The following is a 13873-nucleotide window of genomic DNA, read 5'->3' on the forward strand; positions in this document are numbered from 1 at the left end:
AAAAAAAAATAAATTTTTTAAAATCTCCAACATTAAAACCTGAAGGAATGAGACTCCACAATTATAATAGTTAATTTTCAGTGCCAGAGAGGTTGATTGGCAGAAATTAGCACTTGTCACATTGTTAAAAGGGCACTTAGACTTGAAATAACTTGACTTAACTTTCTGCGGTTCGTATCTACCGCGCAAATACAGCAACTTCATGCCATTCAATGCAAACAGAGGCAAACAGTGAGATGCCATTTTCGTGAAACTAATGGTGGAGCGGCACAACTCGGACAGCATCTTTTGGGTATCCGTGCATCTGCCCCTTGCCTAAAGTTGCTGTACCATTTGCACTTAAATAACGGCGAGCCCATGAGCTTCACCGTTATTTTGACAGCAAAATCTAGGGCATTTTTTTGTTTCTATGGTTGCGATACTCAGGCTATCACTGCCTTACAGTCTGTCACCGCTAATAGAATAATACAAGTGGACGATATGGAAAGAAATATCTCCCGCAGATGCTGAAACAGTGATTTAGAGATTCTTTTAGATGGGCCCCTGCTGCTTTCTGTGCTCGCACCCCTTTCACAGGGCTTCTTACACGGTTAGGATTTTAATTTCCCTAAAGTTTGTTTCCTTTGGGCTACACATTGTTCAGATTGGTCAAATCTTGCTCACTTTCAGACAAAATCAAACGGCAATGGTTTTCATGTGAAATTTTCTTTTGCGTACATTTCAATCATTTCAAGGTGGAACCTTGCTGTGTGCATGATCCAAGAATGTTGGCAATGGTTACCATTGTATTGGAAGCTTTGCATAACAAAGGCAAATGGGGGGGGAATTCTACTTGCGCCCCAAGTGAGGAGGACAGCTTTAGACTACAGGAAGATATCAATGGACTGGTCAGGTGGGCAGAAAAGTGGCAAATGGAATTCAATCTGGAGAAGTGTGAGGTAATGCATTTGGGGAGGGCAAACAAGGCAAGGGAATACACAATAAATGGGAGGTTACTGAAAGATGTACAGGAACAGAGGGACCTTGGAGTGCATGTCCACAGATCCCTGAAGGTAGCAGGACAGGTAGATAAGGTGGTTAAAAAGGCCTACAGGATACTTTCCTTTATTAGCCGAGGTATAGAATATAACAGCAGGGAGGTTATGCTGGAACTGTATAAAACACTAGTTAGGCCACAGCTTGAGTACTGTATACAGTCTAGTCTCCACATTACACGAAAGATGTAATTGCACTAGAGAGGGTACAAAGGAGATTTACGAGGATGTTGCCAGGGCTGGAAAATTTTAGCTGTACGAACATACAAACATACGAATTAAGAGCAGGAGTAGGCCATTCGGCCCCTCGAGCCTGCTCTGCCATTTGATAAGATCATGGCTGATCTGATTGTGACCTCAACCCTACTTTCCCATCTACCTACTATAACCTTTGACTTCCTTGTTAATCAGGAATCTATCTAACTCAGCCTTAAAAATATTCAATGACCCTGCCTCCACCGCTCTCTGGGGAAAAGAGTTCCACACACTCATGACCCTCTGAGAGAAAAAAATTCTCCTCATCTCAGTCTTAAATGGGAGACCCCTTATTTTTAAACTGTGGCCCATAGTTCTAGTCTCTCCCACAAGGGGAAACATCTTCTCAGCATTTACCCCTTCTAGTCCCCTCAGGATCTTATATGTTTCAATAAGATCACCTCTCATTCTTCTAAACTCCAGTGTATACAGGCCCAACTTGTCCAACCTTTTCTCATAAGATAATCCCCTCATCCCAGGAATCAGTTGAGTGAACCTTCTCCGAATCGCCTCTAAAGCAATTATGTCCTTTCTTAAATAAGGAGACCAAAACTGCACACAGTATTCTAGATATGGTCTCACCAATGCCCTGTACAACTGTAGCAAAACACCTCTACTTTTATATTCCATTCCCCTTGCAATAAATGACAACATTCCATTTGCCTTCCTAATCACTTGCTGTACCTGCATACTAACTGTTTGTGATTCATGTATTAGGACACCCAGATCCCTCTGTATCTCAGAGTTCTGCAATCTCTCTCCATTTAAATAATATACTTCTTTTCTATTCCTCCTGCCAGAGTGGACAAGTTCACATTTTCCTACATTATACTCCATCCGCCAAATTTTTGCCCACTCACTATCTATATCCTTTTGCAGACTCCTTATGTCCTCTTCACAACTTACTTTCCTACCTACCTTTGTGTCATCAGCAAATTTAGCAACCATATATTTGGTCCCTTCATCCAAGTCATTGATATAGATTGTAAATAGTTGAGGCCCCAGCACTGATCTCTGTGGCACTGCACTCGTTACATCTTGCCAACCTGAAAATTACCCATTTATGCCTACTCTCTGCTTTCTGTTTTCTAACTAATCCTTTATCCATGCTAATATGTTACCCCCTACATCATGAGCTCTTATTTTGTGTAGTAGCCTTTGATGTGACACCTTGTCAAAAGCCTTCTGGAAATCCAAGTACACCACATCCACAGGATCCCCTTTATCCACATTGTTTGGTACTATGAGAAAAGATTGGATAGGCTGGGGATGTTTTCTTTGGAACAAAGGAGGCTGAGGGGAGATTTAATTGAGGGGCCTAGATACAGTGGATAGGGTGGACCTATTTCCCTTAGCAGAGGGGTCAATGACCAGGGGACATAGATTTAAAGTCATTGGTAGAAGGATTAAAGGGGAGCTGAGGAGAAATATTTTCGCCCAGAGGGTGGTGGGGGTCTGGAACTCACTGCCTGAAAGGGTGGTAGAGGCAGAAAATCACAACTCATTTAAAAAGTACTTGGATGTACACTTGAAGCGCCGTAACCTACAGGACTACGGACCAAGTGCTGGAATGTGGGTTTAAGCTGGATAGCTCTTTTTCGGCTGGCATGGACATGAAGGGCCGAATGGCCTCCTTCTGTGCCGTAACTTTTTATGATTCAATGTTTCTATAAAACAGACAGTTAATCGGCAAAGTGATTGCTCTGTGCGCCCGTCTGTGTTGGCCTGAGGCCCAAGCCAAATTCGTCATCGGGCCTCATTTGAATCGCAGCGACGAGCTGTAGGCACTAAACAGGATGCAGCTCGCCGGTTGGAACTTGACTAATGCTAAGCCGGCCTGGAGGTAGATAGAGGGTGGGAGGGGAACCTGGGTTGGTAGCAGCTGTAATATTGTTGTAGAGCCAGGAGAGGCACTCCTGCTCCTTCTGGTGCTACAAAAATATAGCTTTTAGAAGCTTCATGGCCATTTTTTGAGCTGCCTCCAGCAGTCCCTTTAAGGGGGCTGTCAATCCACTCAAGACCTGGTGTAAGTAGCTGGAGCTTACGCCACACAAGCTCTGTCAATTTGGACTTGAATTTGGCATCAGTGTCCCCTAACCCGTGGTAGGACTCACATTTACATAGAAAAGCAGCATTATGCTTATTTCAGGCATGTCTGATTATGGCATCAGGTGGGCCATGGACATCATTGGGGTGGCCGATGTGCCCCCCCCACTTCCGGTTTTCAATTCCAGGCTGCCTGTTTTCCAGTAAAGTAGATTTCTCCCTCAAAGTGCCAGATGACAGTCTTTGGCAGACAATTTGGCAGCTGTAGAATGCTTTGTCATTGATAGCAGCATATAACTTTTCTAGTAAAGAATAATAAAGTGCAGCTATAGCAGTTTTATCCTTTGTGGCATAAACATGTAGGTCTGTGAAAGGCTAGCAACTCAGTTGAAATGCTGCCCTGATCATGATCTTGTTACGTTGCAGAGGTTGGACAGCTTTATCCCGTCTAAAAGGATTTAGCCAGGGGTAAAATGAGTTGGTTTTACCTATGGATTAAAAGTGGAGGAGGGTGTTTTTACCCCACCCACCCGGTAGAAACTGGGCAGGTTGGCAGTTAAAATCGCCTAGGTCACATACCCACCCTGGAGTCGCTGGGAGCTGACTGTTTGGAATTTTAACCCGTTCAACTGTGAAAGCAGCAAGGGCACCGGACACGGTCGATGGGGTCCTTTTCAACATGTGCATGTCGAGTCCCAATGATGTCATGCATGTCATGCAATGATGTTGGGACTTGCAGTTTCAACTCAGCAGCCTGAGTGGGAAGTGAGTTTCCCACCAGGCCAACACAGCGAGGAAGCAAATCAGGGCTAGAAGAGGTCCAAAAATGTAGTTTTTTAAAACATGTTTTTACTCTCCTTGTGGGGCCAGGAGAAGCAGGACCTGGTCTCAGAGGATGGCTTCCAGGCTGTGTGATTTTCCGCTGCTTCTTGTCGGCTTTGGGTGGGATATCGGCCAGCGGGATTTAATTGAGGTCCAGGAGTGAAAATATCCCGGCCCGCATTCTGGAGCAGCAGATGAGTTTCTAACTCACATTGCTACTCATCTGCCAAAAACTGGCCTGGAGGGCTACAATATTGCAGCGCTCTGTGGTTACAGGCTTTAAAAAATACTGGTATTGCACACTGTGACAGGTAGGGGCTGAACTTTCTTGATGATTGCTATTATTCTACCAGCTTTTCAACCATCTTCACTGTGTGTTGGCCTCAGCCTAGCTCAGATGTGGTTTATCAAACTAATGATTTTGGAGTTTGTGGTTGAAGAAAGCTTGGTCCCATTGTACAGGAGCGTATGCATACAATATCGTGGATAAGTTTTCATGACAGTCGCTGACTTGGTTCTCTCACTGTGATAACATACGATAGGTCAGCTCATTCATTTTCAGGTTGGCAGGCTGTAAATAGTGGAGTTCCACAAGGATCGGTGCTTGGGCCTCAGCTATTTACAATCTATATTAGTGACTTAGAAGAAGGGACTGAGTGTAATGTATCCAAGTTTGCTGACAATATAAAGCTAGGTGGGAAAGTAAGCTGTGAGAAGGACACAAAGGGTCTGCAAAGGGATATAGACAGGTTAAGTGAGTGGGCAAGAAGATAGCAGATGGAGTATAATGTGGGGAAATGTGAGGTTATTCACCTTGGTAGGAAGAATAGAAAAACAGAACATTTTTTAAATGGTGAGAAACTATTAAATGTTGGTGTTCAGAGAGACTTGGATGCCCTTGTACAAGAAACACAAAAAGTTAGCATACAGATACAGCAAGCAATTAGGAAAGCAAATGGCATGTTGGCCTTTATTGCAAGGAGGTTGGAGTACAAAAGTAAGGAAGTCTTACTACAATTGTACAGGGCATTGGTGAGCCCTCACCTGGAATGCTGTGTAAAATGTTGGTCTCCTAATCTAAGGAAGGATATACTTGCCTTAGATATGGTGCAACGTAGGATCACTGGATTAATTCCTGGGATGAGAGGGTTGTCCTATGAGGAGAGGTTGAGTAGAATGGGCCTATACTCTTTGGAGTTTAGAAGAACGAGAGGTGATCTCATTGAAACATATAAGATTATGAGGGGGCTTGACAGGGTCTACCTTCCTTAGATGCCAAGAGGCTGTTTTCCATGGTTGGAGAGTCTAGAACTAGGGGGCAAAGTCGCAGGATAAGGGATCAGCCACTGAGATGACCAGGAATTTCTTCACTGAGAGGGTTGTGAATCTTCGGAATTCTCTATCCCAGAGGGCTGTGGATGCTGAGTCGTTGAATATGTTCAAGGCTGAGATAGATAGGTTTTTGGACTCTAGGGGAATTAAGAGATATGAAGATCGGACAGGAAAATGGAGTTGAGATCGAAGATCAGCCATGATCTGATTGAATGGCGGAGCAGGCTCGAGGGGCCGTGTGGCCTACTCCTGCTCATATTTCTTATGTTCTTATATCTGTCTGAAAAGATCTAGTGATTGCTTGTCTTTGACATATCAACCACTCCATTAAAGGTGGTGTATCCACTGAAAAGAACATCGCTTTTTATGACATTTTCCATTGATGAACATAAAGACTGGGCAAGCATCTGCAAATCTCTTATGCAGGCATTGCTGTAAGAAGATAAAGATCCATTTATCGTAACCCATTGTTTGCTTCTGCAGAGGACATAAGAGATTTGTCAGGGAATTGCTATCTTATTCTTTTGGAAAAGGAGGCATGTGGACTATACATTACATTTTAATTCCTTAAAGAGTTCATGGCAAAGAATTCAGTGCAAAATATGGAATTTAGTTAGTTTAATGAACAGAAAATGTTTACTATACAAAGTAAGTATATATCAGCATAGGTTCTCATGTTATTATATCTTATAGACCACTTGCAGCATTGTGCATTACAAGTGCACCTTTGGTCTGCACTGTGCACTGCAAATACATCCTTAGCTATCAAAACTAACAGAACCTGTGTTATGAGATGGCTCATAGCTAATATATTTTGTCTAGATGTATGAAATAAAAGCATTAAAAACACAATTTGAGATTAAGTTCTAGAGACATTCATTCACTTCCCTTTAGTTTTCACTTTGGGGACATAATTCATATATTACTACCATCCCAATTGTATGATTTTGATTTCAGAACAGATATTGGTGAACTTCCACACAACTGATATATGTCCATTTATGTGATGCATTATTGAAGCAAAAGTTATTACAGATATACAATTTTAAAATTTATTTTGACACTAGAACATCTCAATAATACAATCACTTTAATAAATTATTTTGGCAATTTAAACTTTATTTTATCATAATTTGACATCGACAGAAATAGTTTGTACTATTTTCTGTCATTTGAAAAATGACAGTGGTACGAACTACAGCTCACATTTGATCAATAAAATACTGAGGTACTTAGTTCTGGGAACACAATTTTAAGTTAAAACAATACTAACAAAGTGTCTACCCTTTACTATTTGGAAGATATAGAATTTTTCATAATTACACACATAATCATACTTAATTTATATCTCAGTAATATTAAACGTGCATGTGTAAGCATCAGTATCAGAAAGATTACAGCACATTTTAAATGACCCATCACAACCCCATAAATATGTTAGTCTTAAAGTAGTAGAAAGATCGTGATGTAATTTATCGTTAATGAATTCCAAAGCAGCCTGGGTGCTGTACAGCTATATACAACATTGCTTATAGTGTACACATTGCAATTTCATGCTTTCATTCAAATTTGACATTAATGCATCTGGCTACTAATCAAATTTCAATCACAGAGCAATTACAATGAAAATGAAGCTTAAGAGATATGGGGAGAGGGTTCAATAATATCTGACATATATGATACAATGGAAATTAATGATGGAATGATCATAGATAAGCAGACCAGTATATCACATTAAAGAAGAGGAAACAGAATGGAAACAAAGCTCTTGCATAGAGGTCAATCCGCTTCGCTTCAGTTGGGATGACAGGTTTGGGAGGTGGAGGTTTCTTATTATTTTTTAACTGGAGCTTCCCAAGACCATTGTTAACTTCTATGGGCTTTCCATAGCAGTCATAGTTAGACAATTCAAAGTCCCGTGGCAAGCTTCCAACGATGCTGAAGTCATTGGATCTCAGGTCAGATTTAGAAGTACAAACCTTTTTGCACCTTGTCTCCCCAACCTAGGAAAACACAGAATATAATTGTTGATGCTTGGCATCATTGTAATCATCATTATCATAATCATTAGTACCACAGGATAACTATAAAATTTACAAAAGAAGTGTTTTGTTTAAATTGCTCTAGTCTGTATGACAGAAAGCTGGGGAAGTGGCGCAGTACATTGTTATACCAACATGTGGCGCCACAGGGTAGTAGAATATAGGTGACCAATCTCAGCCAGGCTTCAGATAACTAAAGAATAATTGAATTGATTTCTGCATAAACTGCATGGGACACTTTGACAGCTTCAACCTTTCCAAAACATTTTGTTTCATGGACATGACAGTACCTTCAGGCTTAGCATTTAAAATAAATTGGAAGACTGCAGCCACGAATTTAGGGCCAGTGCCTCGGCAGAAGTAATATTAACTTTAATCACTTTTCCTGCATAATAATAAATGATGGGTACTATTTGGTCTCCTTGGAGGTGAAATTTCTCTTTGCACATGAAAAATGTGTTAAGCAGTGTTTTTTTTTAAATTGCCATTGTAATAAACTGTAGGAATGCGTATTTTGAACAACGTATATCCTGCAACATTGATGTTAAGGAACCTATCAGAAAGTACCTGCAATAACACTTTTGAGCCATTTAATGATATAAAACAAGCATTTTTCATTAATACAGCTACAGGGGGTGCAATATTGAATGGTAATTTAAGAAAGGAGGGAGAGAGAAAACAGGGAACGACAGATCTGTTAGCCTGACATTAGTAGTAGGGGAAATGCTAGAATCTATTATAAAGGATGTGATAACAGGACACTTAGAAAGTAATAATAGGATTTGGCAGAATCAACATGGATTTATGAAAGGGAAATCATGTTTGGCAAAATGGCTTTGAGGTAGAAGATCAGCCATGATCTTGTTGAATGGCGGAGCAGGCTCGAGGGGCCGGATGGCCTACTCCTGCTCCTATTTCTTATATTCTTATGTAATGAAGCACAGGATAATACAAACAAAAGCACATTTTAGTAATGAGGTTCTGGTGAATGGCATGAGGAAATAGAGAAATGCCCTTTTCAGCCCGCAAAGATACCCTGCCAATGACTAGAGGGTTGACCAAGTGTAGGAAAAAATTTAGAGATGGTGCTGCACAAACATCACACTTGGCAGGAAGTGCACAAAAATCTGTCTGAGCTTAAGAAAAATACAAGGTACAATGAATGTTAATGTTAAGTATTAGGTCAGGCTATATATGGACACGACAGATGCTCAGAGGGTGTGCAGGAGACCATCAAGGATGATACTTAAACTTAGATCTGTTAATTATCAAAATGGCTATAGAGAGAGATAATCATACACTTTGGAGAAACAGAGGTTCAGGGGGATAAAATTGAGGCTCTTAATATATGAAAGGTTTGGATGGAGTAGATTTGGAACAGATATTCAAATTGGATAGAGAGATGAGGACTAGAAGGCAGTCCTATAAAATATGATGGGAGAATCAAGTTAGATGCCAGGAAGTAATTCTTTACTCAGAGGGTCGTCACACCCAGGTTCCTAGGAGATGAGATCAATATAGATATACTACAGCCCTTTAAGAAGGGACATGGCAAGTTTGGGGGGCGGGGGGTGTGGGTTTGGTATGTTTGATCCTCTAGTAACGGGTCATGGGTAACCATGGTCTCCTTGAACTTGTTTGACTGATGTATGCAATCTGGGATAAATTTTCCTGAACTTGGCCGCAGGTTTTTTTCTCTGTTTTCTAATGCCTCCCCAGCAGTTAGTATTATGAGCAGCTGTGGAGGACAATGCATGATGTTATACCATCTAGTGGATAGGGTGAGCATTGATGGGGTTGATGGTCTTTTCTCACCTAATTCATATAATTGAAGATGATAGGAAGTTGCAAATGCCAAAAATATATGGCTAAACAGCTTTAGAAAAGCAGTTGTCAAAAATTTATTGAGCAATGTGCTCAAAATGAAACACAGAGTTAAACAATGAACTTTTATGTGAAGTATCATGGGAGCACATATAAAGAAATAGTAGGAAGTTTCAGGTGAAAAAGATATCTGCCTAAACACCTGTAAGCAGCACAACCAGACTGTCAACATAAATCTAGGTAGTAATATCATAGAACTGCAGCCAGCAAGTAATGCAAATTAGACTACCATCCTTGACGTCAGACAGACTATGCAGTGAGTTAACAGTGTTAGTTTAAACTGTCAGTCCACACGGCACTCTCAGTCAGTGTAGACACGAGGGGCAGTGGCTGATGGTGATGTCCCACTGAGTACAGCCCTTACCCTTTCAATATACAACATAATAGGGGCCTAGATAGAGTGGATAGGGAGGACCTATTTCCCTTATCAGAGGTCAATAACTGGGGGGCATAGATTTAAAGTCATTGGTAGAAGGATTAGAGGGGAGCTGAGGAAAATATTTTTCACCCAGAGGATGGTGGGGGTCTGGAACTCACTGCCTGAAAGGGTGGTAGAGGCAGAAACCCTCAACTCATTTAAAAAGTACCTGGATGTGCAGCTGAAGTGCAGTAACCTACATGGCTATGGACCAAGTGCTGGAAAGTGGGATTAAACTTTTGGCTCACTTTTGGCCGGCGTGGACACGATAGACCGAATGGCCTCCTTCTGTGCCGTAAATTTTCCATGATTCTATAATAGGCGTGAAAACCTTAGAGCAAAACTGGAGGAAATAGCCGGGTTCCTGGTTTGGGCCATAATTTTCATCTAATTAACCACTATCAAGAACTTTTACATTTACTCGGATGAACCAGTTGAAGATAGCATGGCCCAAATTTCCTCATTGGTTTTCCAGTTAAACCGGAGTAACATTAGCGGATGGCAAAGGAAAATTGGGCAGGGGTGTTCTGCCTGTTTCCCACCCCCAGTGACATTTACCACTGGAAGTGATGTTCAGCACAAAATATGTCTGCCCAAATAAGGGCAGATATATTAAAATGAGAATCAACTGATGGGAATCTATCATATGACCTATTTACTATAATTTATGCTCCAGTAACATTGGGATCAATGGATGCCTGTGCAGCCTAGTGTCCAGGTTGCTAAGGCCTCAGAGTGCTGTTTAAAGTTTAAAAGGTTAGTTGTCCCAACACAATTGATTGCAGAGCAATCGATTTAGGAACATAGGAACAGGAGTAGGTCATTCAGCCCCTCGTGCCTGCTCTGCCATTTGATAAGATCATGGCTGATCTGATCTAACTCCATGGGCTCGATTTTAGGGTCGGGTTACCTGCGGGTTTCCAGCGGGGGGGCCCCGAAAATCCCGATCTCCGATCACGTGACCGGATTCGGACGAAATCCCGGCCACTTCCGGGTACCGCGCTGACGTGCGGGGCTACGCGCGAAAGCCACGCTGGTGGGAATCCCGCAGGCAATTAAAGCCAGCGGGGTTCCACTTGAGAGTACTTACCTTGCTCGTTGTGGTCAGTTAATGAGCTGAAGCAGCTGTCAAAAGAGGAAGTGTGGGATTTTACGTTCAAGGCAGTCAGTTTCCCACACTGGGGGAAACAGGACCCTTCAAACCAGGCGTGTTGCAGCCAGCAGCCTGTGGCAGGTGCCAAGGTGCGCTCCACGGGGGAGAGCCCTCACCCACGCAGTAGGCCACCGCGTCACATAGGGCAACCCCTGCCCCCCACCACCCCCCGGCCAAGCCAGAGGACAGACCGACACGAAACCGCAGCCCCAGTCCGAGGACCCACACACCTACCCTGCACAACCCCTCAGACCAACACCTGCCAGTTGGGTGGTGTGTGGACACCCTCGGAGGACGAAGAGCATGACCAGCACCAGCAGCCTCGCAGTCCACGCCGTCCGCCGCAGAGACGTGGATCCCCCCAACACGGTGTGGTTGCACGCCCACCTGCACAGCAGGAGGGAGGGCTACCGCAGAGAGAGACGCGTCGCAGAGGGCACTACCCTCGCCACAGGGTCCACAGACCGAGGCGCAGCTCCCCGGACCTCTCTGAGCAGCGGTGCACAGGGAGGTGCAGATTCGCTCGACATGTAGTCGTGGAGATCTGCAGCCTCTTTCATGCCAAGCTGCTCCTGGCTGGCCCCAGCACCAACTGCTTACCTGTCGCTGGCAAAGTCACCACTGTCCTCCACACCTTCTCCTCCGCATCCTTCCAGGGTGCAGCCGGCTACACCGCCGATGTCTCTCAGTCGTCTGCACGGACGAGCCCTGCAAATACACCTGCACCTACTCTGCAGTAACACGATGGGTGGCATCAGTGGTGGGTCCTCATAGTGATACCCAGGAGCGGGCATTATTGGACACAATGGACAGGATTCGCGGAGACATGGCAGTGGTGGTGTTAATATAATGTGTGCTGTTTGTGGCTCTGAAATTCAATATGGGTAACACCCATGACAAACCCTCAGACACCCTTGTGCACCCCCTTCATGCTGACGAGACGTTGGCCTTACCCTGCCAACTGCACATATGTGATGCATGCCCTGTGGCTGCAGCACAGGTGGTGGCAGGTTGAGTGAGGCTGGCCGTGAGGGTGATGCACGTGAGGGTGAGTATGGGATGGAGCCATGAGATTGTATGAGGATTGGGTCGCGTGTTAGTGGCAGGATGAGTACTGGCGAGGTGAGTAGGTGGAGGTAAGATGAGGATGGGGTGTGAGTGGGCATGAAGGGTGATGTGACAGAATAGTGTTGGCGGTGCCGAAGGAGATTTGGGGTGGGGGCAGTGTTGTGGCAGACGGAGTGTAGGGGAAAGACTTCATGTTCTCACTGCGGCTGACCTACTGCGGTCATTGCAGCGCCTCCTGCACTGTATGCAGGTGGGCCATATGTTGGTGGCGCAGGTGACCCCCTCTGCCACCTCGAGCCAGGCCTTCTTGGTGGCAGAGGCAGGCCGCTTCCTCCCGCCCGCCGGGGGGAAGATCTGTGTCCTCCCCCTCCTCCTCACCCCATCTGATGATACCTGGGGTGAAGCATCATTAAACTGGGAGCAGCCTTCCCCCTGGGCTGCTCCATGCTGCAATTTGTCCCATTGGTTGCAGCATCTGTCAGTGGAGGACTGCCCCTTTAACTAGAGAGCCTCCAGCTGACAGATCGTACTGCGCATGCGCAGCCCGACCGACGCGCAGGCCAGCGCCGTGGACCCCGGAGGAGCAGGTAATTGGATCCTATTAGTGGATTGCCTGCTACGATCGCGTGGGCAACCCACTAATTTCGCCGTTCGCGTTTTCGACGCTCCCGGAGGACCACCCGCTGGGAACCCGCAGGCCTGCTAAATTCGAGCCCCATATACCTGCCTTTGGCCCATATCCCTTAATACCTTTGGTTACCAAAAAGCTATCTATCTCAGATTTAAATTTAGCAATTGAGCTAGTATCAATTGCCGTTTGCGGAAGAGAGTTCCAAACTTCTACAACCCTTTGTGTGTAGAAATGTTTTCTAATCTCACTCCTGAAAGAGCCTGTAAACTCATAATGTGCCACATGCTCTTTTCACAGAATTGCCAGAATTTGAGTGGGAAATTAGCATTTTTCAAATTGGGTCAAGACCAGGGACCTACTTAGCAGTAATTTACTCCCCCTAGTCATCTAGGATACAAGCCCCAGTTGTGCCATACATACCCAGGCACCATTTATGCTCTTGACCTCAAGAAATCGATCAGGATCTGGGGCACAGGCAAGGTGCAGGCAGAAGCCCCACACCGCCAAAGATCCACTGCCATTGGGGTGGACAGGAAATTCGGTCCCAGAATAAACTTAAGGTGCTGCAAAAATATAGATAACTGAGCCTGTAAACTCATAATGTGCCACATGGTCTTTTCACAGAATTGCCAGAATCTGAGTTGAAGCCAGTTCTTCCCTCACAGCACAGCACGTTGTGCCAACATCAATCCTTGAATAAAGCATCAGCTCAGAATCATGCACTGTGGAGAATTCTGACAGTGAGCCTGATGTATGAAAACAAGGTGAGGCACTGAGCACCATGGGAAAGGGGCAGTGCTCGTGGGCGAAGAAAGACTTGCTAATGCTGGGCAGAGTTCCAACATGTTGACTTCCTGCTGCATCACTTTGGCATTCATAAGAACATATGAAATAGGAGCAGGAGTAGGCTATACGGCCCCTTGAGCCTGCTCTGCCATTCAATAATCATGGCTGATCTTCGACCTCAACTCCACTTTCCCGCCCATATCCTTTGATTCCCTTAGAGTCCAAAAATCTATCGCTCTCAGCTTTGAATATACTCAACAACTCAGCATCCACAACCCTCTGGGGAAGAGAATTCCAAAGATTCGCAACCCTCTGAGTGAAGAAATTTCTCCTCATCTCAGTCCTAAATGGTTGACCCCTTATCCTGAGACTATGCCTCCTCGCTCTAGACTCCCCAGCCAG

The 13873-nt window shown here is 44.3% G+C and overlaps 1 protein-coding gene across 1 annotated transcript in view; it reads right to left on the reverse strand.

The window, feature by feature from the left end:
- Positions 1–6683: 6683 nt before the first annotated feature.
- The window catches only part of glrbb (glycine receptor, beta b), a 224840-nt gene continuing 217650 nt past the window's right edge, over positions 6684–13873 (reverse strand). Inside the window, exon 10 of the mRNA XM_067992734.1 lies at positions 6684–7492. Coding sequence (XP_067848835.1) covers positions 7196–7492 — 297 coding nt within the window. The 3' untranslated portion in view covers positions 6684–7195. The remainder of the gene's footprint in view (positions 7493–13873) is intronic.

The sequence above is a fragment of the Heptranchias perlo genome, chromosome 1 (genome assembly GCF_035084215.1).
Source record: "Heptranchias perlo isolate sHepPer1 chromosome 1, sHepPer1.hap1, whole genome shotgun sequence".
NCBI lineage: Eukaryota > Metazoa > Chordata > Chondrichthyes > Hexanchiformes > Hexanchidae > Heptranchias > Heptranchias perlo.